This window comes from Dufourea novaeangliae, unplaced genomic scaffold (genome assembly GCF_001272555.1).
Source record: "Dufourea novaeangliae isolate 0120121106 unplaced genomic scaffold, ASM127255v1 scaffold162, whole genome shotgun sequence".
In the NCBI taxonomy this organism is placed as follows: Eukaryota; Metazoa; Arthropoda; class Insecta; order Hymenoptera; family Halictidae; genus Dufourea; species Dufourea novaeangliae.
The window spans coordinates 1,642,914-1,665,465 of NW_015374046.1; the positions used below are offsets into that span (position 1 = coordinate 1,642,914).

General features: G+C 34.9%; 1 protein-coding gene across 1 annotated transcript in view; it reads left to right on the forward strand.

Moving 5' to 3' along the window:
• Nucleotides 1-1,451: 1,451 nt before the first annotated feature.
• LOC107189679 (dynein beta chain, ciliary-like) overlaps nt 1,452-22,552 on the forward strand; it is a 59,718-nt gene continuing 38,617 nt past the window's right edge. The window contains exons 1-23 of the mRNA XM_015578262.1: nt 1,452-1,577; nt 3,205-3,435; nt 4,435-4,542; nt 4,763-4,976; nt 6,107-6,259; nt 6,831-7,039; nt 7,194-7,427; nt 7,786-7,989; nt 8,085-8,276; nt 8,371-8,580; nt 8,944-9,218; nt 10,493-10,611; nt 10,906-11,223; nt 12,069-12,129; nt 12,877-13,050; nt 13,357-13,440; nt 13,568-13,712; nt 14,841-14,936; nt 15,646-15,992; nt 18,021-18,177; nt 19,730-19,962; nt 20,168-20,457; nt 21,305-21,453. Of these exons, the coding sequence (XP_015433748.1) occupies nt 1,452-1,577; nt 3,205-3,435; nt 4,435-4,542; nt 4,763-4,976; nt 6,107-6,259; nt 6,831-7,039; nt 7,194-7,427; nt 7,786-7,989; nt 8,085-8,276; nt 8,371-8,580; nt 8,944-9,218; nt 10,493-10,611; nt 10,906-11,223; nt 12,069-12,129; nt 12,877-13,050; nt 13,357-13,440; nt 13,568-13,712; nt 14,841-14,936; nt 15,646-15,992; nt 18,021-18,177; nt 19,730-19,962; nt 20,168-20,457; nt 21,305-21,453 (4,329 nt within the window). The remainder of the gene's footprint in view (nt 1,578-3,204; nt 3,436-4,434; nt 4,543-4,762; nt 4,977-6,106; nt 6,260-6,830; nt 7,040-7,193; nt 7,428-7,785; nt 7,990-8,084; nt 8,277-8,370; nt 8,581-8,943; nt 9,219-10,492; nt 10,612-10,905; nt 11,224-12,068; nt 12,130-12,876; nt 13,051-13,356; nt 13,441-13,567; nt 13,713-14,840; nt 14,937-15,645; nt 15,993-18,020; nt 18,178-19,729; nt 19,963-20,167; nt 20,458-21,304; nt 21,454-22,552) is intronic.

A 22,552-nucleotide genomic window follows, 5' to 3' on the forward strand; every position in this document is an offset into this window, starting at 1 on the left:
TCACTTCCTACTACAGGGAATGATATCATGTGGCAGTTCATTGTATTCGTCTCAACAAACACTATCATAATATAAATAAAAAAATACAGGGTTCTATTTAAAAAAATTAACTTGACTTTGATATCTCCCCCACTACTACACTTACAGAAAAATTATTTATACCACGTAATGTCCCCCTTTGTACCAAACAACTTTTGTACGAACATTTTTTTGATAACTTTAATCCTTCGTGAGATATTCCACCGTTTCCAGATAAATGTAACACCCTGTATATTCTACAAATTAATAAAACCTTCCTGAAAACCTGATCGAAGCATGTAACTTTGGTTATTGTAATTTCTGTCGCCTGAGGGTTGGTTTACATTCTATTTTTGTTATTTTTAAGAATTTGGATATCAAGAAAGAGTGATCGGAGTAGGTTTGGGCTAGTTCAGCTGGTGGGGTGGGGGTTTTGGGGAGGGGCTACCGCCCTGAACGATTTTCTACGCTGACCGAAGTATGCCTGAACACGGTGATTATTTATTTTAAATGGTCCGCTCACTATACTAAATTATGTCGGACAAGGTAGGGAATGATACTGAAATGGTAAACAAAATTTTTCGTTCACCAAAAATCCTTTTTACAATGATCAGTTTTGTCAGAAAAGAACGTATAGTGAAAATTTTATCCACTTCGAGGCATAGGGATTTCGGAAGTTTAGCTTTAGAGTCAGGCGAACGTGTTGGCCAAGGTGTTGGCATGCGTGTGCTAAATCATTTTTCATGCGAACCTTGTGAGCTGGTACATCATCTATTCCTGTCACTATGCGAAATTTTAAAAAGACGATTGATGCTTCCAGATTCTTCGTTGATAGTTTTGTAAAGATACGTCTATTCCAATCTTCAATTTTACGATACCCTTTGACTTTTACTTTTAACACTTGTATGTTAACTCTTTACTCATTACAATGTGAGAGTAATTAACAGAGTCTAAATGTTCTGAGTGATGCTGACGAAAATGGAAATAACACTTCTTCTTTCAATACAGAGTTGTTAGTGATTTCTCGCCTTCAATGATAGCTCGCTGAAGTCGTCTCAACATCGGCTATCACATCGCGATAAAAAAAACATAGCATTCCATTAAAAAAAATAGAGATGACCTTGAAATCTCCTCTATGCCTTCGCCCACGCAGAAAATGTTTCTGTCACAAGATTCCCCCCTGTATACCGTGCAAATTTTGTACATAACATTTTTTCATATTATTACAAATAACGGCAATATTCAAAGTGGACATAGTTATTGCCCCACCCTGTATGTATATCTTTCTGTATGGTATCGTCATTTTTTCTGTAAGTATACAGTCAGAAATAGACTGGTACTGTTCTGTTAAAAATGCAGCACAATTTTAATTAGTAAGTGAATAGTAGCATTAAAGGTTAAAGCCAAATAAGTAACGGAAAAAGAAAGTAAAAATGGCTGATAAAGACGAAAAGAAGGAGGAAGATGAACGTTTCGAATATATCTATAATTATCTTACGTACACAAGGAAATTGAAGGTTGACAGATGGACGAAAATGTTATCAAACGCAGATTTTAAGGTATATCGATCTACTTCGTGTAATTACGGCAATTTAGAGTTTATTTAAGGCAAAATAAGAAAAAAAGATATTATATATAATATTTTGATAGCTAGTAACCTTCAAGGGATAAACCGTTTTCAGTATATATTAAAATCTCATAAACATATTTTAGCATCGCTTTTGAAATCTAATTACTCTTACTTATAAGGAGAATACACCACCGCTGCCACAATGTCTTCCGACAAAGAACTATTTATATGAATCATTCTTTTAACACGTTATACATACGTTTATTTATTCTTGTGTAGAGACATTAAGGCTTTGCATTTTAATTTATTTTTAAATACCGGTAAACGTTAATGAGCATATTTTATGTTTTATGTGATTAACACTATAATGTAATTTTTCTTATGTTACCATTTTTACAAGCACAGTCTAAGTAAAATGACGTTATTTACTGTATTTTATATTAATGTAATTATTAATGTAATTGAATGTAGTAGGTCTTGGGTCATTCCACGCTAAGCCGATCACTTTTTTGCATGATATCTGGGATTTTTCTCAGATAGAAATATGTTCTAGTCCATATGAAAATGGAGGGGGGGGGGGTTAAGTCATCATTTCTCTAGTTTCGAAATCTAAAAAAAAATACAGACTTTCAAAGTTGGCAGTTTTTACTCCTTTTTACGACAGCTACCTAGAAAAAAAATGTTTATCTCCGCAATTATTATAGGATCGACTTGTTGACTTGGTTTTATTACATGGTCAGTGATTTGTAGAATTCGGTACCACTTCATAGTAAATTCCCTTTCACGTTTGTTTGCTTTCGATTTCTTGCCATTAGTGATTACCCAATAGAGACTAAACGTTGGACTTTTATTGGGGTTTGGTATTATATTCAGTTGTAAGCTTACTAAATATCATTTCGTAATGCAGGAGCCTCTTAGATAAAAGGTGACCGCTAATTTTGGTTCTATTTAATAGGCGCACACATACATAACCGACATTTTGTTTGGAATCTTCCATTATCAGTCTATATTGAAAATTATTGTAGGCCACAATCCACACTAAATGACTAATGTCCATATGTAGATATGACCTTATATTTTGAATAATTGAGTTACATTATCGTGATTAACAAACCATATACATAATGTTTATTTATGGTATCTATATTCATGAGAATTTGAAACACATGATCATATAATTAACAGATGTTGACTAATGTATCTGTGATTTATTTCGGTAATCTATAATGCCTTAGGCAAGTGTTTGTCGCATTGATGGGAAAGTAATGCCGTTTTTCGATAGCGTAATAATTCAATTTCGAAATCTTTCTAAATTTTTGTAATGACTTGAAACTGTGATAGTTTATCTTAAGTTTTTCTATTATTTCGCAATACGTACATATTGTCATAGACTGTTAGCACCAATATCTTTTAAAAACATTGAACGTTCAGAACGAATTTATCGCCATGAAACTTTGTAAATCAATGTTACCGTATAAGGTAATTGTCCCAGTGGTTGGACACGTCCCAGTGATTGGACACTATCGTGAATTTTTGTTAATATTACATTTGTTAAAAATAATCCATCGATTAAACGTGTCTAAAAGTATTCAAATATCCTTCACTTCCACGTTTAGGATCTGATTGCAAAGTTCTTTGGTACGCCGTCGGAGATGATCCTTGTGTTGCAAGTCACACCCGCTGGCCTCCTGGTACCGTATCTAGAAATAACGCAATGCAAGGGCAAGCTGACGTACTTTTTGAAGAGGACACCTCAACTAATCACCGAGGCTAATTACAAGGACTTGTTGATACCGGGCGACATGGCGCCGAATCCGATCGAAGAATTGGCCGTTCTTGTCGAGGACGTTAGTATTGAATCTTTCATTATTGACTACATTTTTACACTTACTCAACGCCAAATAAGACCATAACTATTGTTTGCGCATATTCCTCTTGCTTACCTTAGTTAACAACGTCTTAAATAATCGTTACAAAAAGCATCAAAGAGGCGAATCGAGGGTTCGCGAGACCTTTTGTGCTCATTCCAGATGCGCGAAACAGTTATAGTCTTATTTGGTGTTTACTATAAACTGTTTAAAGATAAATAATAATACCATATACATTAGTCTTATACTTGTAATTTATATACATTCCTTATAAGAAGTCAGTGGGTCTAAAGTTTTGTAAATTGAAAGTAAATTGTAAATTAACACCGAGAGAAAGCAGAAAAACATACATTCGGTTGTTCAATACAAACTAACAAGGGAAGGCACGGAAGTGTTCTCCTCCGATTTTGATGAAACTTCTGGCTGGCGGGGAGGGGATTTGGCGGCAGCCCCTCCCCCAAAACACCAGACGACTTTCTACGTTGTCCAAAGTATGCCTAAGTACGGTGATTATTTATTTTAAACGGTTCGCTCACTATAATAAATTATATCGGTAAGGTAGGGAATGATACTCAAATGGTAAGAAACTTTTTTTCGAATCGCCAAAAATCCTTCTCGCAATCATCATTTTTGTAAAAAAAAAACCTATTTTGAAAATTTCATCCAATTCGGAGCATGGGGGTTTTCGGAAGTACAGCCCTTTTTTTTTATTGTTGATTGTAATCGTGCTGGGGAAGACTTTCGAGGAGCACCTCGACAACCTGAAAGAAGTCTTCCGCCGATTGCGTGCTGAATTGCCGAAGTACGCTAATTCGGGACCCTTTAACGTTCGCCTCGCGAATGTGATTGGTCGGGACCTACCCTCCGCGTTTCGTTGTTCGATAACCGCGCCTATGGCTGAAAAACTCGCGTCGGTAGATAAAAAGAAATCTCGATTATGCCCTCCTAATTGAAGAGTAATTCATATAATTCTTTCAGGCATACGTACCCATTTTATCGAATCCAAAAAATCATGCTGGCTGGCCGGAGGTTGTTCGTGCAGATGTAAAAAAACAAATTTATAGTCTACGAACTTTAATATGGCAGGTAAATGAATTCTAATAGTAGAAGATCGACCAAGAATTGATAAACGATGTTCTTGTATTTTAAAAATGTGTGTGCGATATTATCTATTTATTTACTCCAATACAAAAATACATGTGGTCCAAGCTTATAAAAATTATTTCATTTTGTATGCCTTGAATTTTCCTTGAAACTAAATGTTGAAAGAAATGTCTTTGAATGCAAATAAAAAATAAATTATTAGGTCAAGGGGAAAATAACAGGACAAACATTGCTTCCAATGCCGATGGGCATTGAGGATATTCTCCAGGAAGATTACGTGGATAAAACGGACGCAAAAACGTTAGAATTGAAGAGCGATATAGAGAAAATCGTAATAAAGTGGGCAACGCAACTTAGTGAGATCCTTAATGAAGAATTTACTAAGAAGGATGGACCACCCGTACCAGACCGATCTGGTAATTTGATTGTCTCTGATTTTTCTGAAATAAGTTAACATAACATTTATTAACCTAGGATGTATACTATTAATTTTGTTCATTCAAAATATTGTTATTTTTTCAGCGATTAAAATATCACTGTGTAACAAATTTTATTTTTCTTCGACCTGGTATCCTTTAATAGGTGCCTCTGATAGATCTTTATGAGCAGAATACGAATCTGCAAACCGTTTTTTCCTAGCACCCATAATTTTTTACCCCAAGTCGTTGATGCCCGGCGCTAGGCGTATGAATAAAGGCGCTACCGAAAGTTACTCGAGGTTACATTCTTAACTTATAGCCAAGGTTTATTCTATTTCTCGCCCGACTACTTCCGGTTTTACATGCATTCCCTTCATTCATTCCATTATTTCCAACTCATTCATTCCTTCTCTCTCTTGCTCCTACGCATTTTTTTTCGGGTACAAACCTTCAGAAGGCGTACCGCCTCCGCTGGGGGCGGAGACGGTCTGTGTGGGATTCTTACCCCACTAAAACTCCTCGGTAATTCACTCGGACATCAGGCCGACTGCGAGCATCGCCCCCCGCACGCTTCCGTAGCCGGTCCTGCCCATGCTCCTCCCCAGAAGGAGGAAGAGCACATATTATGACGGAGGAGTCTAAGCCCCCCACCCTGGGGCGGAGTTTAACCGTCCCTTCCCCTCCGCAGACAGTGTCGAGGAGCCACCACTCGACAGTTTCCTCCGTTGAACTGGCCGCGATAGGAGTGACGCCCCCAATGTGACGACACGAGGGGTCACCGCGGCTCCTCCGCCTGTCGTATCTCATCCGTCGTATAACGCGTAGCCAACGCTACCGCGGGAACTCCGCCGGCAGATTCGCGCTCGGATTGGTCGGGGTTTTTCGTTAATATCTCATTAACAAAGCCTGGAACAACATTTTTGCCAAGGAAAAACTTGTTTCAAATCGCCTCATGAGTTCTCCATTTCTGGGTCAAGCAACATTTTTGTTACTCCCTGTATGCAGGAGATACCGTGATTAGTGAGGATTTAACGGGTTCTATACAATTATAGATATTCTAACATTTTTATAACCGTTTGAATGCATTATTTTCAATTATTGTTATCTTAATTTGGTAATTGTTTTAGAGTTAGATTACTGGAACATGAGACTGAAGAATATGGAATCACTTTATCAACAATTGAAAGATCCAAGAGTACAAAAGATGGGCGTATTTTTGGAACAAATGGAAAGCCCTTACTTGGAGTATTTCCAGAATTTAATAAAGAATGTAGCTGCATGTACGTAATAAGTTCTTAAATAATGATAAACAAAGTGTCGAATGTCTAACTACTCTACAAATAGATTTTGTTTTTCGTAATATTTCCTGTAGTATTTTTTTTGGTAACATTTTTAATATTCTTTTTGTTATATTGTGTGACTTATACGGTAATTCCTCGATGAATGTGATACGAACAATGGCGTTATTCGTACCACTGGGAGGGGGGGTCACCCTTTGGAACCAATCAAAACAGAGTAAACTGATGCTAAGCAGAGGCTCGGTTTCGGATCAACAACATATTCGGAGTTCGTTGCACTCATCGAGACGTTACTGTAGAATTCAACTTACGAAAATGTCCCATATTCATAGTAACACCCTACGTATCAAGACTACTGAAATTAGCGAGGTGGATTTTATTCTATACAATTATCGATTTAGTTACATTTTTTATATGAACAAACATAAAATAAGTATTTAATTTTGTATACATCTTTATCCGTGCGAAAAAAAAAACGGAAGTATGAATACGATCATAATACTTACAATTTGTTATGCCTTTTATTACTACACTATAGTTTTTATTATTTTAGCATTATTGGAGACAAGAGATATTACTCTGTACTTAAAGCCTCTCGAGCATTATTTTAAACAAATCGAAAACTCTGAATTCAAAGATTTGGCAATGAAATTGAAAGCGTTGTTGCATTGTGCCTGTTTAATGTGGTCAAACTCAAAATATTACACTCTGGAAAGAATGATTGCTCTACTACGAGAAATTTCAAATTTGTTAATATCTCAGGTATGTAGTTTTTAATGTGAAGTATATATTCCTGAAACACGTCTGGGTTAAGTATGTATTTCCTTGTATACATCTGTATTATTATTAACAGCTGTAAAAAACATTTCACTTATTCTATTAAATGAAATTATGCAATTTTTAACATCTTTTGCAGGCCGTGAAATACATAAATCCGTCAACTTTATTCGAAGCAGATATCGACGAAAATAAACAGAAAATATTAGAAGTCATACCTCTTCTTGATTTTTATCAAGAAACATTTCGATTGTTTAAAGAAAAAATAGAATACTACTTCAAGGGAGCTATAGAACCTGTGCCTTGGACATTCCACGAGAAATTAGTTTTTAAGAGAATACAATTATTCGAGAAGAGACTTAAAGAGATCGAGGTTTGGTAGAAGTTGTAAATACTATCTTTTGTTTTCATTTTAACATAAGAAATAAAATAATCATGGTCCCTTTATTAAAGTTTATTCTTTTAAGTAATGTAGAGTTTCGAAAAGTCAATAAATCAAAAATGTATAATCAACTGAATGTTTAAGCTTATTCTTTATTATCAGCTTATGTATTTAAAATATTGATTATACACACATGTAGTATTAAAATTACTTTATTTATCAATATAAATCGAAATATAGATCGAAGCATAAATTAAACACTTTAATTTTTAATATACATACATTCTCATAAATCAAAGACAATGTCATATTTTTGTAATACCACGTTATTTCTGTAATTCATTTGTAGTCATTGTTCGACGTCGCTCAGGATTACTTAAAATTAGAGCGAATAGAAATGGCCGGCTTAAAAGGAAAATCGTTGCTTAACATGACTTACGAAATTTACGAAGAATTTGTAAAAGCATATCAACTTTTTGGAGAAGCGCCTTATGATGTTTTGTCACCCGATGAAACGCAGTTTACCGAAGATTTAGAAGAATTTTTCATCAAAGTAATTTACTTTTATAAAACACTAAAGGAATTTATTATTTGAAGAATTGCTGATTAACATTGACTAATTATAAAGTATGTTCAAATTGTAAAAAGGTGGAACAATACGATCGACGTCTTGCAAGCATTTTCGACCAGGTATTCGCGGATTGCCACAATTTAGAGTCAGTCTTCAAATTCATTTGGATGATGGGCCCAATTGCTAATAGACCTCTAATTATGGCTCAACTGTGGTACAATTACGAAAATTTGGTTCAAGGCATCGATAAACATTTCAGTAAAGTAAAGGTACAACAATAATTAACTAAATAAAAATTTGATGCAGTTTTACTCGGAAAAATATATTTAATCAAACTTTAAAATTGAACCTTTTACATCGTAGATTTTGTTCGATGAAAACTTTAAGGAAGATTCAAAAGCATCACGCGCAGTTGTGAATGAGTATTTCCCACCAGTATCTGCTGCTTTGTGCATGTTACTGAAATTAAGCGAAAGATGTCGTTTTCCTGTCGAATGCGTGAAGTTATGCGATCATCCTCTAATTACTGCGAAAATGGAAAGTGAATTGAAAAGCAAATACGAAGAACTGGAAGTAATTATTAAGAAAATTATAAATATACTAATGTTAGAGTGGATCGTTGTTTAAAGCTATTATTTGATAATTACATAGTTTAAGTCTTTATATTTTAAGAAATGATTAATTAATGATAAAGAATATTGGGTTCCTCGCTATAACAAACACAGCGCAAAATATTACACCGTATCTATATTGCGAGCGGTCTTCTTACGCCAAATCAATATTAGACATTAATTTTTGTCTACTAATTTAATTTATTGTGACAGAAATATTCTTACAATTAGTATGATGAAAGTCTTTAATAAATATAATTTATATGATTTAAGAATTGTGAAATGAATAAGAAATGAATTTTATTAATTTCTTGGTCTCTTTAAGTCACTTATTAGCTCCAAGGAACAGGAGATTTTTACTGCGTGGGCAGAAACGGTGCCAGAGATTTGTGAGATACACTTGTCGAAATCTTTGTTGATAGTCAGAGACGACGATCTACTGGAAATGAATTTTGCCCCTGAATTGACGACTTTGCTGAAGGAAATTCGTTATATGATAATTATGAGAAGAACCGATCTTTCACCCGAGGCGATTGATTTTTATAATGGATCAGAGTTCTATTTCAAGAGTACTTATAATCTTGATTTAATTGTAAATTGGTAAGTAATATAAATATTTATTATTATACTTCATATCGAGATTATGAAAATTTTCATTCGTCATTTAACGCGCAAAATTAATTATTTGATTTTGTCCAGTAAGATTACGATTACCTAATGTATTTGAAAGATAAACTACATACTCGCACTGACTTTTAACTTTAAATTAAAGTGAATTAAATTTTACAAACTCTAAATGAACTATATTTAAATGAATTTATATCCTAGTAACTTAATACCAACCTAATTATCTCAAACTAATTATTGGATTAAGATTATGACTGAAAGGAACTTAATAGTAAATGACATCTCACAACAAACATTGCTATTTGATGCTGTGTACATGTGCATAAGTATAGGTGACCACTTTATTTATTGAGTTGTACCACATGAAATAACTAACTATTGACAGCCAAGTACGATTAGTACAGTTTAAAAGCATTGTTTCTTGTATTATATACAATAGGTTATTTCAAATAACATATTGTTGGTCCAGTGATAATTAGATTAGTATTACATTTCTACGATATATGATAAATTCATTTAACCCTCGTGCACTTTTCAACATATTATTGGATTACTAGTCCTTGGATTAAATTGAGCTTGAATTGAAATCGAATAAAAGAAATGTACATATTTATCTATCGTTAGATTATAATTAGACTGTGGAAGTTTATTTAAATGCATATTTTAGAGAAATGTATTACACAAATGGTACTTTAACAGAAACACATTTTGTAATTAGAGGATTTCAAAAATATGTGTCTTTATTTTACTGTTACGTATGCAGAATAATTTTAATTTCTTAATCGTGTTTGTCCGCGCATCTGGCAACGGAAAACGCCCTAAAACTCTTGACTGTGACTCCCAATGAGGGAGGGGCGTCTGCTGCTCCTCCCCAGGGACGGATATTAGTCCATCCCGACCTCCTCCTTCCTACGTGGTCTAATCGCCTTAGACAGGATAGCATAATATATGATCATTTTTGGCCGGTGAATTGGAAAAAATATATGATTTAAGGCAGTGCTGTGCAATTTGGCTCAAGCCAACAGCCATCCCCCACCACCGTCCGCTGTTACCGTGAAGTAACATAAACAAGAGTCTGAGCTTCTTTGTTTCTACGAAGGCACACGGTGCGAAAGAATGATTGGAAGGGGAAGCAAGCGTGTGAGGGGCCCCTCCCGAGAGCTAAGTTGGACAGCACTGATTTAAGGTGTCAAGTGAGGCATTCTGCACACTTAACATTATTTAACTTCGAAATAAATCTGTCTTAGGTACAATAAAATACGAACTGAAAGCGTTCCTGTGGAGTTTCAATTAATAGAAGACGATATTGAAGTAATTGACGAATTAATTAATTACGGCCAAGGATATTACACTTGGAAATCTGATGGTATGGAGTTATTAAGTTTTAATTATCAATTGTGTCAGTTATTAAGCAGTTATAAATTTTATGTTGCAAGTGTTTTGGACGTGTGATCCTTTATTTCAGTGGATAGAGAGATTAACTATTATTACAGTTTAACTTCCTTTAGTGAGAAAATTGACAACGATGTATCTTGAAAACATATCATATGTTTACCTGTGTTTTACATGACGTTTTTTTATCACTGTGATTGATAGAATACACTACTGAAAGAAACCACACATTTTCGAAATAACATCGTTTAAAATACATCTATTTCAGATGTCCCAGAGTATATAGATAATCTGCTAACAACTGTTCGAAAATTATACGCCAGGGTATTTCTAGCGCAGGACAATTTGAAAAATATTATGGACAGGCTGTATACCTGGGCGATGATGCCAGTTCTTTATCGCAAAGACGCGAGGGATGAAAATTTGTTGTCGATCGCAGACAAGGATGATAGATTTGAAGACAGATTCACTGAAATCGAGGAAACTGCTGAAGAACTTAAACGTGTTTTGGAGGAGAATTACAAATTATTCTTTAATTTACTGCCAGAGTCTTTTTACGAAAAGAGCGAGGCAGAATTCCGCGATGGTGAGTTTTCAATTACATTAACTAACAAAATTCAACTTCTTTTGACGTTTTGATCTCCACTATGCGATTTTTGTAGTGATCGATGAGTACGCATTTGCAAACCGTTTTTCTCTTACACGCACAATTTTTGAGAAATTTGATTTTAACAGAGATTCATATTTTCCAAATTTCCACGAAGTTTGTGACGTAATCATAAAAGGTTCTCTATGTCTATTTGGACCAGAAGTTCTGTAGACTTTTCTGAATAAATGATATTAATTTCTAGAGGTGTGCGAGTACTCGTAATTTACAAGCTGAGCCGAACTCGGTTCGATTGCTCGAGTCGAGTCGAGTGTTTGAATTTTTCGAGCTACTTGAAAACAACGGAATGAATTTTCAGCTCGAAAATGTTCGAATTACTCGAATATATTCGAACAGATCTCTAACTTTCGAGTTACTTGTAAATATTAGACCCTTACATTTTGAGATAAATTGAAAAATATCACAAAATATTGGTGCAAAAGCCAACGATGTACTAAAAATTAATACTACTGCATTCAAAAAATTCTACACAATCTTCTGATGCAAATAAAAATAGAGTACCTTTTATGGTTACGTTACAAATTTCATGTCAATTTGGAAAATGTTATTTCCTGTCAATATCAAATTCTGAAAAATTATGGCGCATCAAACGTTACAAGAGTCGCATAGTCAGGATCGGAACGCTGATTGGCGGTTCGATAATGTTATTGTTAAATGTTAATTACAGAACAAAGCCATAAAAACGTTATCATAATTTATATTAAACTACGATTGGTTTTATTGGAAATGTTCCTTCTAAATTCATTGCTTTCTTGGCACTGTAGATCATGTAGAAGGAGAGATCGAACGGATAGATTCATCAGAAGAGAGTCCTCGTGTATCAAGGTAAAGTGAGAAGAGCCATTATAAAGTATAGTCAATGTGACTTTCGTTTCCGAGACAGCGAGCGAGAAAGTAGAGGGTTCTGAGTGGTAGAATTTTGTGAGAGACAAGGGGAGTGAGAAAGTTTTGGAGATGGAAAGTGTGAGGAGAGGGTGAAGGAAGTGTGACGGTGCATGTGAGAAAAAGGGAAGAAACAGTTGGAAAAGTGAATAAGAGAAGGGAGAAGAGGAAGAAGACGGCCAAGCCGTCTGGAGAAAGAGTGGGAAGCATGGAAAAAGACACGGTCGGTAAAGCACGATGAGACACTAGGGGAAGTGGGGTGCACAGAACAGAGAGTAGGACAGGGTTGAGGACAGGGTAAGCGAAGGAAGCATACAGAAAGAAGTAGGAGAGGAACATGAAAAAGGTGGAAGGGTTGAAAGAGTAAGGAATATGAATGTGTAGACGTTGAAAAACTTATGGAAAAGAAAAAGGGGCGAGGAGGAAGAGGTCAAAGGGGAGGCAATGTTAGTTTTATTCTGAACGTAAATTATGTTTTATTTAAGTACTTCTTAATAATTACTCCTAGATTTAATGTAATAAAAATAAAATTTCATTTTTTAAGGATGCCTGGCAATATTCGTAAATTTATATAAACACGTGAAGGCACGAACTTAATTGTGTATTTGAGTTCTTATGAACATACACAAAAGATTGAACGATAAGAACTAATAATTTAAAATCTCGTTATAAGTTATCCAATCATTTTAGGCCGGACGAGGAGGATAGTGAGGAGTTACCGATAGAAGAAGAAGAAATGGTGGAAGAAGAGGAAGAGGTTGTTGATGAAGAAACGCAAGCACTTCGACGCGAGAAGTGGGAACCTTATCTCATCTACGTGGACAATTTAATTTCCAAAGGTCTCATCCAAGCTGTATCGACAAGGTAGGTAGCTTGTCTAATTTATGGGAACTCCTAACACAACATTTATCGATAATAATCGATATATAATACAATTGCTACAGTACGAATAGTTATGCAAATTCATTTTTGTACACTAATTGTATAGAAATAGAAACGATAGAATTTCAATTTCTCTATTTAAAGATCTATCAGGTTAAAAATAAAACGAAGGTTTGATTGAACTTCGTTAGAGTCTTTATTTCACTATGTTCCGAAAATCTTTAGATTAGTACTTAATTTCCTAAACAAAATGTGATTTTGAAAATAAATTTTTTTACCATTTTACAGTATTTGCTACATACTGGATGAAACTGATCCCGAAGGTAACATATATCCGTTGTTTGAAATACAACTGCATCTAGAGGTAAATATGTGTATTACACTGAAAAATTAAAGAATCATTTAATCATGAAACTATTAATTTTAACATATGTTATGGATGATTTTTTATTTGAGATTGATTGCCATTTATTCATTCCGTATATTCAAAGAATCCTAGTATTGGTTTTCGACCACGATTGGAAATTGATGATCCTGAAGGATTCTATAGCTTCTTTGAGAGCCTCTTACTTGACATGATGAAGATGGGTACACTTATTCAGCGTGTCGACCCTCAAATCGCTGAAGAACAAGAAAATTATGCGGTACTGTATTTCATATTCCGAACAGATTTACGTTAAACTTTTACGAGATTAAACTTTTTCATGCTCAATTTGTATACAGTGGACTCTAACTATATTGCCACTAAACGTACTGCCACGCGGGGCACTTCCCCTTCACACGTACACTGACGTGCAAACTCGGCTTCCACTAGGGGGAAAAGTGGCGTTGGAGAAGGGCCTCCTAAAATTTGGTATCGGGAATTATTGAAATTTATACCAAATTAACATTCGATTTAACATTTATTTCAGTACTTAAAATAAATTTACTAAGTGGTAGGAGGCCTTTCTCTGACGCCACTTTATCCCCTGGCGGAAGCCGAGTTTGCTCGCCGGTGTACATTCGCACACACAAATTCACAGTGACGTGAATCGTGGCACTGTTTACCCCCACCACTCTCCCACTCCGACGCACCATCGTCTCCCACTATGACCTACCGGCGTCCCCCACTTTCGTTCCACCGTTCTGACACACAAGCATACCTTTTTCCGCCAACATTCGGTACGTCACTCGGCAACATAAACAATGAGGAAACTTTGGAGATCCTCGTCGAATCTCAATTCTCACTGCGACGAAAATTCACAACTTCGATGCGATGCTCGGAACCTAAGCGCGTGAGCAACAGTCAGGAGACTGTTCGGATCCCAATGCGGCTGTTTTACTCTTTATTTTTAATTATTTTGTAATTTCACTTTGTAACCTCTCAGTAAAATAAAAATTTGTAAGGCATTTAAAAAGAAGAAAATAAATTTGTCCCATTTCAGTATTTTCATTTTTTTATATATACAAATTTTTCTTACAATTAGGTGTTATCGTTACAACCCTACTCATCACTACCCTAAGTTTTCGTACAAAAATCTATTAGATTTAACTGTAATAGTTTGGAAATTTCTTTATTGTCGGAAATTTCGACAGTACTGAATTTCTACAAGCTGTTTCAGCGGTAGGGGACTTTAAATTATATTAATTAATATAGTCTGGTACCCGGGTATCTAACCAGTACCCGGATAAAAGTAATAGCCTTAGTTTGCACTTTGCGTGCGTGCGTGTTGCTTGTATATCATAATGTATAGAATTCTTTCAAATTCTCAATTATGTTTCTGTTTTCATAGACTGATCTGGCAGAAGAGGAAGGTATCGTCTTTATGTTGGAAGAAACTTGTAACAGAGTAAAGCTTGCTCTGGCAGAAGTGAAAGAGCATGCTCAGGTAAATTTAATTCTTAAGAAGTGCGTATAATGATTTCAAATGTTGTAACTGATAAGTCCTGAAAGTTGCTATTTACATTGTTACACATGTAGTGATAGATACATGTATTTGTGTATTTAAGTGGTCACTGGTGGACAGGAGAATTGAGACACCGTACGTGCCATTGTGGGTACAGTTGTTAACGAATTTGTGTAAAAATATATTCATCCTCTTTATTTGACAATCCCATAGGGAGAACTTTGTTGACGTTATGAGACGTGCACGTCAATCAGTCATAAAAAGAATCCAGTGTTGCGTTGACAGTGATGGTCATCATTTCGAACACCTACTATGGTCTTATGTAATAGGTCGTTGAATTTGGTTTAAGCTCCTCCATTATTCTACCGAAATAAAAACATACCGATCCATTTAAAAAAATGGAGGTAACCTTGAAATGTACAAAGTACCTCCACCTGCAAAAAGACTACTAGCGCAATCGGAAGGGTCTCTTCATACTGTGCAATTTTGGTTAAACAAATATTTCTGTGAACCTTATACATAGTTTCTAAGATATCTAAGGTGGTAATAGTTATTGCCCCACCCTGTGTATTGGTGAACACTCTGTATAAATAATCTCTCAAGTGACCACGTCAACGTGTATGGTTTGAGTACTTACTGTCAGGGGTGCTAGTAGGAAAACATGAAAATAGAATTTATTAATTGCTTACAGATATACGAGACTTTCTCCTGGTTGTGGATCGATGACAAGCAGGAATATTTAGACTACTTTCTACGGTACGCTAAGTACGTATCGCCTACAGACAGAGAGATGCTCGCAGAACATCCAGATTATGTTCCAGAAAATTTTAAACCGAAGAAACCCGACTTGTCGGACTTCAAACAGGAAATTGATTATTTCATGAGCCTATATGAATCTTGCGATCAAAACTCGAACGAATACGTTGCCTGTACATGGTTGAGACTGGACGTAAAACCTTTTAAGCAGTCTCTTTTGAACTTAATTTGTAAATGGGCTAATGTACTGAAAGAGTATTTGGTCAACCTTATTACCAAACAGTAAGTGCAATATTACTATTAATTTTAACATTCTTCTATCTATAATTCTTTTTATAGATTTCGCTTTATTTCGTGCTTTTCTATGAATCATCCCAAATGTATTGGGTTGTTCAGAAAGTTCGTAGCGTCAGTAAAAGCCACGATTAGAATATACATTCTTCAATTAATCTCATTGTACTAGTTGTACAGACTGTTTATAAAAATGTAGGACACTTTCGCAGGATGGATTCTACATGCAAAACTCAGACGAAACTCAAGAATGACTAAACTGCATTCGAGGCTTCGTTTCCGAGTTATTAATTGTTAAAAATACGGGCGGAAAATATAAAATATAATATATGTGCCTATTATACTATACCCGAAATGCTACGAACTTTTCGAACAAGCCAATAGCTTCAATAAATCATTTGCATTTTGTGATACATTGAAATTGATTCATAATTACAGGCCTAACCTTAAGCGAATAATTTGGACATTGGTGACTAGCATATGAGTCATATAATATTATACGTTGCACCATTGCATGTGAATGTAAAGGAGACCTAACCCTCGGCTCCAACGGAATATTCACGGAAGTACTCGAATGTTCTCGAGCTATTTCATGCGTAGATGACGCAGACCGAACCTTGAGCGAATTTCGAAATTGATGACCCTGCATATGAGTTATATGATATTAGACTAACTCTCGTACTCTTGCATAATGTAATATCATATGGTCAATCATCAATTTTTAAATTATTCGCTTAAGGTTATGTCTGTTCCATCTATGCGTGCAAGAGCACGAGAACTTTCGAGAACTTCCGAGAACATTCCGTTGGAGCTGAAAGTTAGGTCCGCTTTACATACGCGTGCAAGAGCATGAGAATACAAGACGATATAACGGAAAGTGTGATGTATAATATCATATGCTGAGTCATCAATGCCCAAATTATTCGTTCAAGGTTAGCTGTATCTCATCTACGCGTGCAATAGCGTGAAAACTTTCCGTTGAAGCCGAAAATTAGGTTGTCTTATATGATTAATCCTATAATATCTTATTATATTATATAATTATCTTATATTATATTAATAAATTTATATTATGAATGCAATTGTGTGATCAATATTTCCGTTGGATCCGTGAGCCAGAATCAACCTTATATACAGGGTGTCTCAGCTGACTTGATCACCTTGAATAATGACTTAACGGTACACTTTATGAAAATTTTGAGGCGTGGAACTTAAGTGATATCAAGAATTTCAGAAATTTTAAGGTCACCGTGTTGTTTTTTTAACGGAATAATCTACTTTTTGTACTATAGATCGATAGAAAATCAAATTCTGAGTAAAAATGTCTTAACCCCCATACGACCTCAACCTAATAGTTAACGAGATATGTACAAAATAGTTTTTAATACGTACTTACTAGCTGGAAGCTACAGATGGTCGAACTGATACTTCTCAACTTCAATACAGCAATTTCAATACAGTGGTTATTTTGTAAATATTTCGTTAACTATTAGGTTTAGGACGTATACTTTTTCGGTCGATTTTTTGCTAAGCAAAAAGTTATTTCATCTCATCCCAGGAACCCCTCATTTCCGGAAGTCGAAGCTATTTCTGGGCACCCTGTATATATGTATACGCTTCACCAGTCCTAGAGGGAGTTCCGCTTTCCGCCCAGTAGTGAATATGAATCGCGAGCAGTTATCGGACAGATCCCTCCGTGTAGTTAAAGGATATTTACTGTATATAATTCGATATAATTTTATAAAAACACAGAATCAAATATTAGGTCTATGTAAATGGTTGTAGACAAATAGCACTAAACGGCACTGGATATGTTTTTCTTTCCAATATCATTGAGGCGTAATGTGATTATTTTGAGCAACTCATGGGCAGATAACTAGTTTAAATATGTGAAATCGACTATACTTCAAAAAAATAGTTTAATATATTACACAAGCTGTCTGAGTTTAATATTTTTATGTAATTAATTTTGAATTATTCTTCTATACAATTGTTCTAAACTTCACTTTTACTCTTCAGATTGGAGGATTTGGCTGAGTTTTTAAAAGCAGCGATGGAAAATTTTACGCAATCTATACAAGAAGATGATTATGATGCGCTTTTAGTGACTATTTCCTACTTAAAAGAAATTAGAGATCGGCAATTTGAAATAGAAGATATGTTCGATCCTATTAAGGTAATGTAGTGGTAAATGTATTAAATTGGTCCATAAAGTCGTGCGGTTTTTTTATAAATGCCTAACTTTTATATGCTTCAGCAGTATTCCTCATTAATCAAGATGGTTTCATCAATTGTACAGGGTGTCCCATTCAAATCGATTCACTTGAATATCTTGCGAACTGTTGATGATACTAAAAAATACTTGGGGCGAAAGTTGAATGTTTTCTAGGTGCACATAATGTGATGTATGTGCTTTTTTTATAGGCGAATGCGTAGAGAACATGTGAATGTCTATTTTATTTCTTTAAATAAAATAATATCTTTTATTTCACTAATGCAGGGTACGTTAGTGAAGCGGGGAAATTTAAAAGCTTGGTTATTCACTTCACGTTTGGGTGAGGGCGCTGAACGTGATGATATATTGTCAGTCATTTAATGCCAATTAGTAAACATGGAACAGTGGCCAGGTGCACATCGTGCTTTCTGTGCTAAATCGTTTTATAAAAATGATGCGACAACTGTGCGAAGGTTATTTCGCAATCAGTTCAATATTCCGTGTCATGGGCGGGCACCGTCTGTTCATGCAATTGACTTATGGGTTAAAAAGTTGGAAGAAACTGGGTTCGCTTTAAAATTGAAACATAAAGGAGCAAGAAAAACTGTTAGAACGCCAGAAAGCATTGACACAGTTCGAACTGCCATAACACGCAGTCCAAAACGTTCTGCGATTAAACATACACTAGCATTGAATATCAGTGAACCATCGATCTGTCGAATCTTACATAAGGTTTTAAATGTCAGGAAATAAATGATGCTGATTTGGTTTTTCATTTTGTAGAGGAAGGTGTAATCAAATACTGTGTACAATTTGTGAGGAACTGGTAGTTAAAGAAAATTTCACGTACGATTTTGTTATACTTGGTAAAATTCAAAATAATTCTTGCGTGTCGTTCACATATATGCTTTCATAATTAACGAAGAACTTTTTATAAAAATATTTTTTCGTTATTATACAGTAAATTTGTAAATGGGCGGTATTCTTTAATCGGTCAAAGTAGTCTAATCCCTTAAAGTTCGTTCACCACCTCAGTGTAATATTTTCAATATTTATTTAACATTATATTTAGTATGTCCGTATATATTTTCTAAATAATGATTTTCTAAATAACAGTTCTGATTGATCAAATAGATAGAATTTAAATACATTTCGTTTGTAAATTACAATTAATTTCTAATGCAGACTTTTAAGTTGACTATATAGCTTTTACGTCTCCATTAAAACAATCTTTCTTAGTGGTAAATAATGAACAACATAATTTTATTTATATGAAATTTAGACATGATACCGGAACAAATCCTATTTTTGAATATCTTCATGATGTATTGTGTATGGATATGACATCTTTATATCAATCTATGTAAATATTTAGATGAAAGAGGAGTAGAATTTGACTACATAATTACTAAATACCTTCTTTGTTAAACTGTAATACATTAGAAAAATATTGCGAGTTTGAAAACTGTAATGTAATTGTAAATCTTTTTCTATTTAACAACCCATTTTTCAGAAAACAATAGAGCTCCTGCAACACTATCAAGTGGTTCTGAATCCGAAAATATTTGATTGGTTAACAGAATTACCCCATAGTTGGGAATCTTTAAAAAAAGTAGCCGCTCAAGTCAAACAAGTCGTACAACCTTTAATGACTCGTCAAATTGAACTTTTGAAAAAGAGATTGAGCTACCACGATTTCAAACAGCAACATTTCCTCGAAGAATTTCATAAAAACGATGTTTTTAGGTAAATTGGTAACAGTAAATATATCCTTCAAACAATAATTGAATAATGTTAATAATGTTGTATTATGGGATTTCTATCGCGTAAATAATACCAAGATACACAGGATTTTAGTATAAATTCTCCTCCATGAAACAAATGATCTACTTCGTTTTATATTTTTTTCAATAGATTTCCGAATGAATACACTTGTTCAAATTGTTTCTAGCGACCAATGTAATGATCCTTATGAGAAATTAAATAAGATACGTGAAGAAGTTGTGACGTTTCTAAACGAAGAGAAGGCACTGAAGGATCAAACGGTAATCTTTGAACAAGAAATGCCCGAGTTTAAAGTGACCAAGCAAGTACAAAAAGAAATGCAGCTTCTAAAAACCTTATGGGATTACGTGAACGTAATCAGTACGAGTTTAAACGAATGGAAAAAGACCACATGGAAAAAGATCGATGTCGAATGGATGGACCAAGAATGCAAGAAACTACTCAGAGAATTGAGACGTGAGCAATCTTCTTCCCCTTTACTATCTACAGGGTGGGCCGGGAAATCGTAGTACAACCAGGCAGGGGGTGATTCTACGTTAAAAACGAAGAAAATATTTTGTTATAACATTTTCTCATCCAGGGCTCCGTTTTCGAGAAAATCGACTTTAAAGTTTGTTCAACTTATAAACGATTTAGTACAATTTGTTTGTCACCTTGATTTTTTTTAACGGAATAGCCATTTTCTGTTCCATAGATCGATAGAGTATTAAATTCTGAGTATAAATACGTTAACCTTCATACGTCCTAAACCTAATAGTTAACGAGATATTTACAAAATAATTTTTAATACGTGCTTACTATCTGGAAGCTATAGGGCAGCGCTGGGCAGCGTAGTGGTACCTCACGCGCCTGTTTCCCCTTCCAACCTTTCTTTCGCACCGTGTGCCTTCGTGGAAACAAAGAAGCCCAGATTCTTGTCTCTGTCACTCCATGGTAACGGTGGACGGTGGTGGGGACATGTTTTAGCTCCCGAGAGCTAACTTTGCCCACTGCTGCCATAGGGCATGCCCCGCCGTTGCTGTGTCATCCAAGACTACTCTAGCAATTAAACCTCTTACCAGATACATTGCATGATAACCTGACACCTGCACTTTCACGTACACCATTTATTTTTTCCCGGACATTCTTCGTTTAGGTGTAATCGTCGACACGATTTTATTGAACAGAGTCTATTTACTGTACCTCATAGAGAATAATTACGCTCTCATCACAATTAATAAACAATTTAACTTAGTAATAATATATTTGTATTATTTGTGGTAGATCTATTATTATACAATTTCATGAACATTTTCGTTCGTAGAACTGGACAAAGACGTACGTTCATGGGAGCTGTACGCGGACGTTGAAGCCCAAGTCAGAAACATGATGGCGTCGTTAAGAGCAGTTGCGGAATTACAGAACCCAGCAATTAGAGACAGACATTGGAGGGAATTAATGGCTGAAACGCGGGTAATTAGTTGCATAATTAGTACGTTTACTAATTTTCACCGTATCGTTGAAAACACGTTTGTCATTGCCCAAGCGAAATTATTCTTACGTACTGAAGTACGTGTCATTTTATGTACACGGGTACACGTGTACTACTTAACGTGTATCTAATACACGTGTACATTTTCACGTTTATTTATGACACGAGTACTATTTCATGTATATTTAATACACGTGTACATTTTCACGTTTATTTAAGACACGAGTACTATTTCACGTATATTTTAATACACGTGTATTAACATATTTAACTACCACTCACAGCGCGTAGCCAACGTTAGCACGGGAACTCGGCCATCAGACCTGCGCTCTAATTGGTCGGGGTTTTTCGTTAATATCTCGTTAATAAAGACTCGGATAACATTTTTGCTAAGGAAAAACTTGTTCCAAATCGTCTCACGAATGTCCCATTGCAGGGATCTGCAACATTTTTGTTACACCCTGTATATATACACGCACGCACATACACACGCAGAGTGTTCATAAAATAAGTAGCCATAATTTATAATTATTCCACTTACGATACACTGGTTTAGAATACCAAAAGTCGGTAAAGTCCTTTTACTGATTATTATGTTCAAAAATCACACGATAGGTATGTGTATGTCTCAATACTTTTTCTATTATATTTCAAGGAAACACTTCTTTTCAAATATATTTTTTCATCATTTATTCACTTTTTTTACACTTGTCATACCTGGTCGGATTTGTACGATTAGATTTTATGTTGCTTTTGTTACAATAGGAAAAAATTACTTATTTGATATGAAAAATAATTCTAATAATCATATTCGTCGCGTTCTTTATAATCACCACAAGAAGTGCTGACATGTCGAACATCGGAACAGAGTGATCGACACGTTGCCAATGATAGGAGTAAATTTATGAAAAATTTACTAGTAACTTTTTGTGGCAATACATGTTACACATATCATTTATACCTGGATATTATACAAAAAATGTAAATAGTAGAAGTAGGTCTGTAATGTTTAAGATTTTAGACCAAATTGGGAAGTCAAAGAAACTCGACAAATGGGTACTGCATGGGTGAATCTGTTCT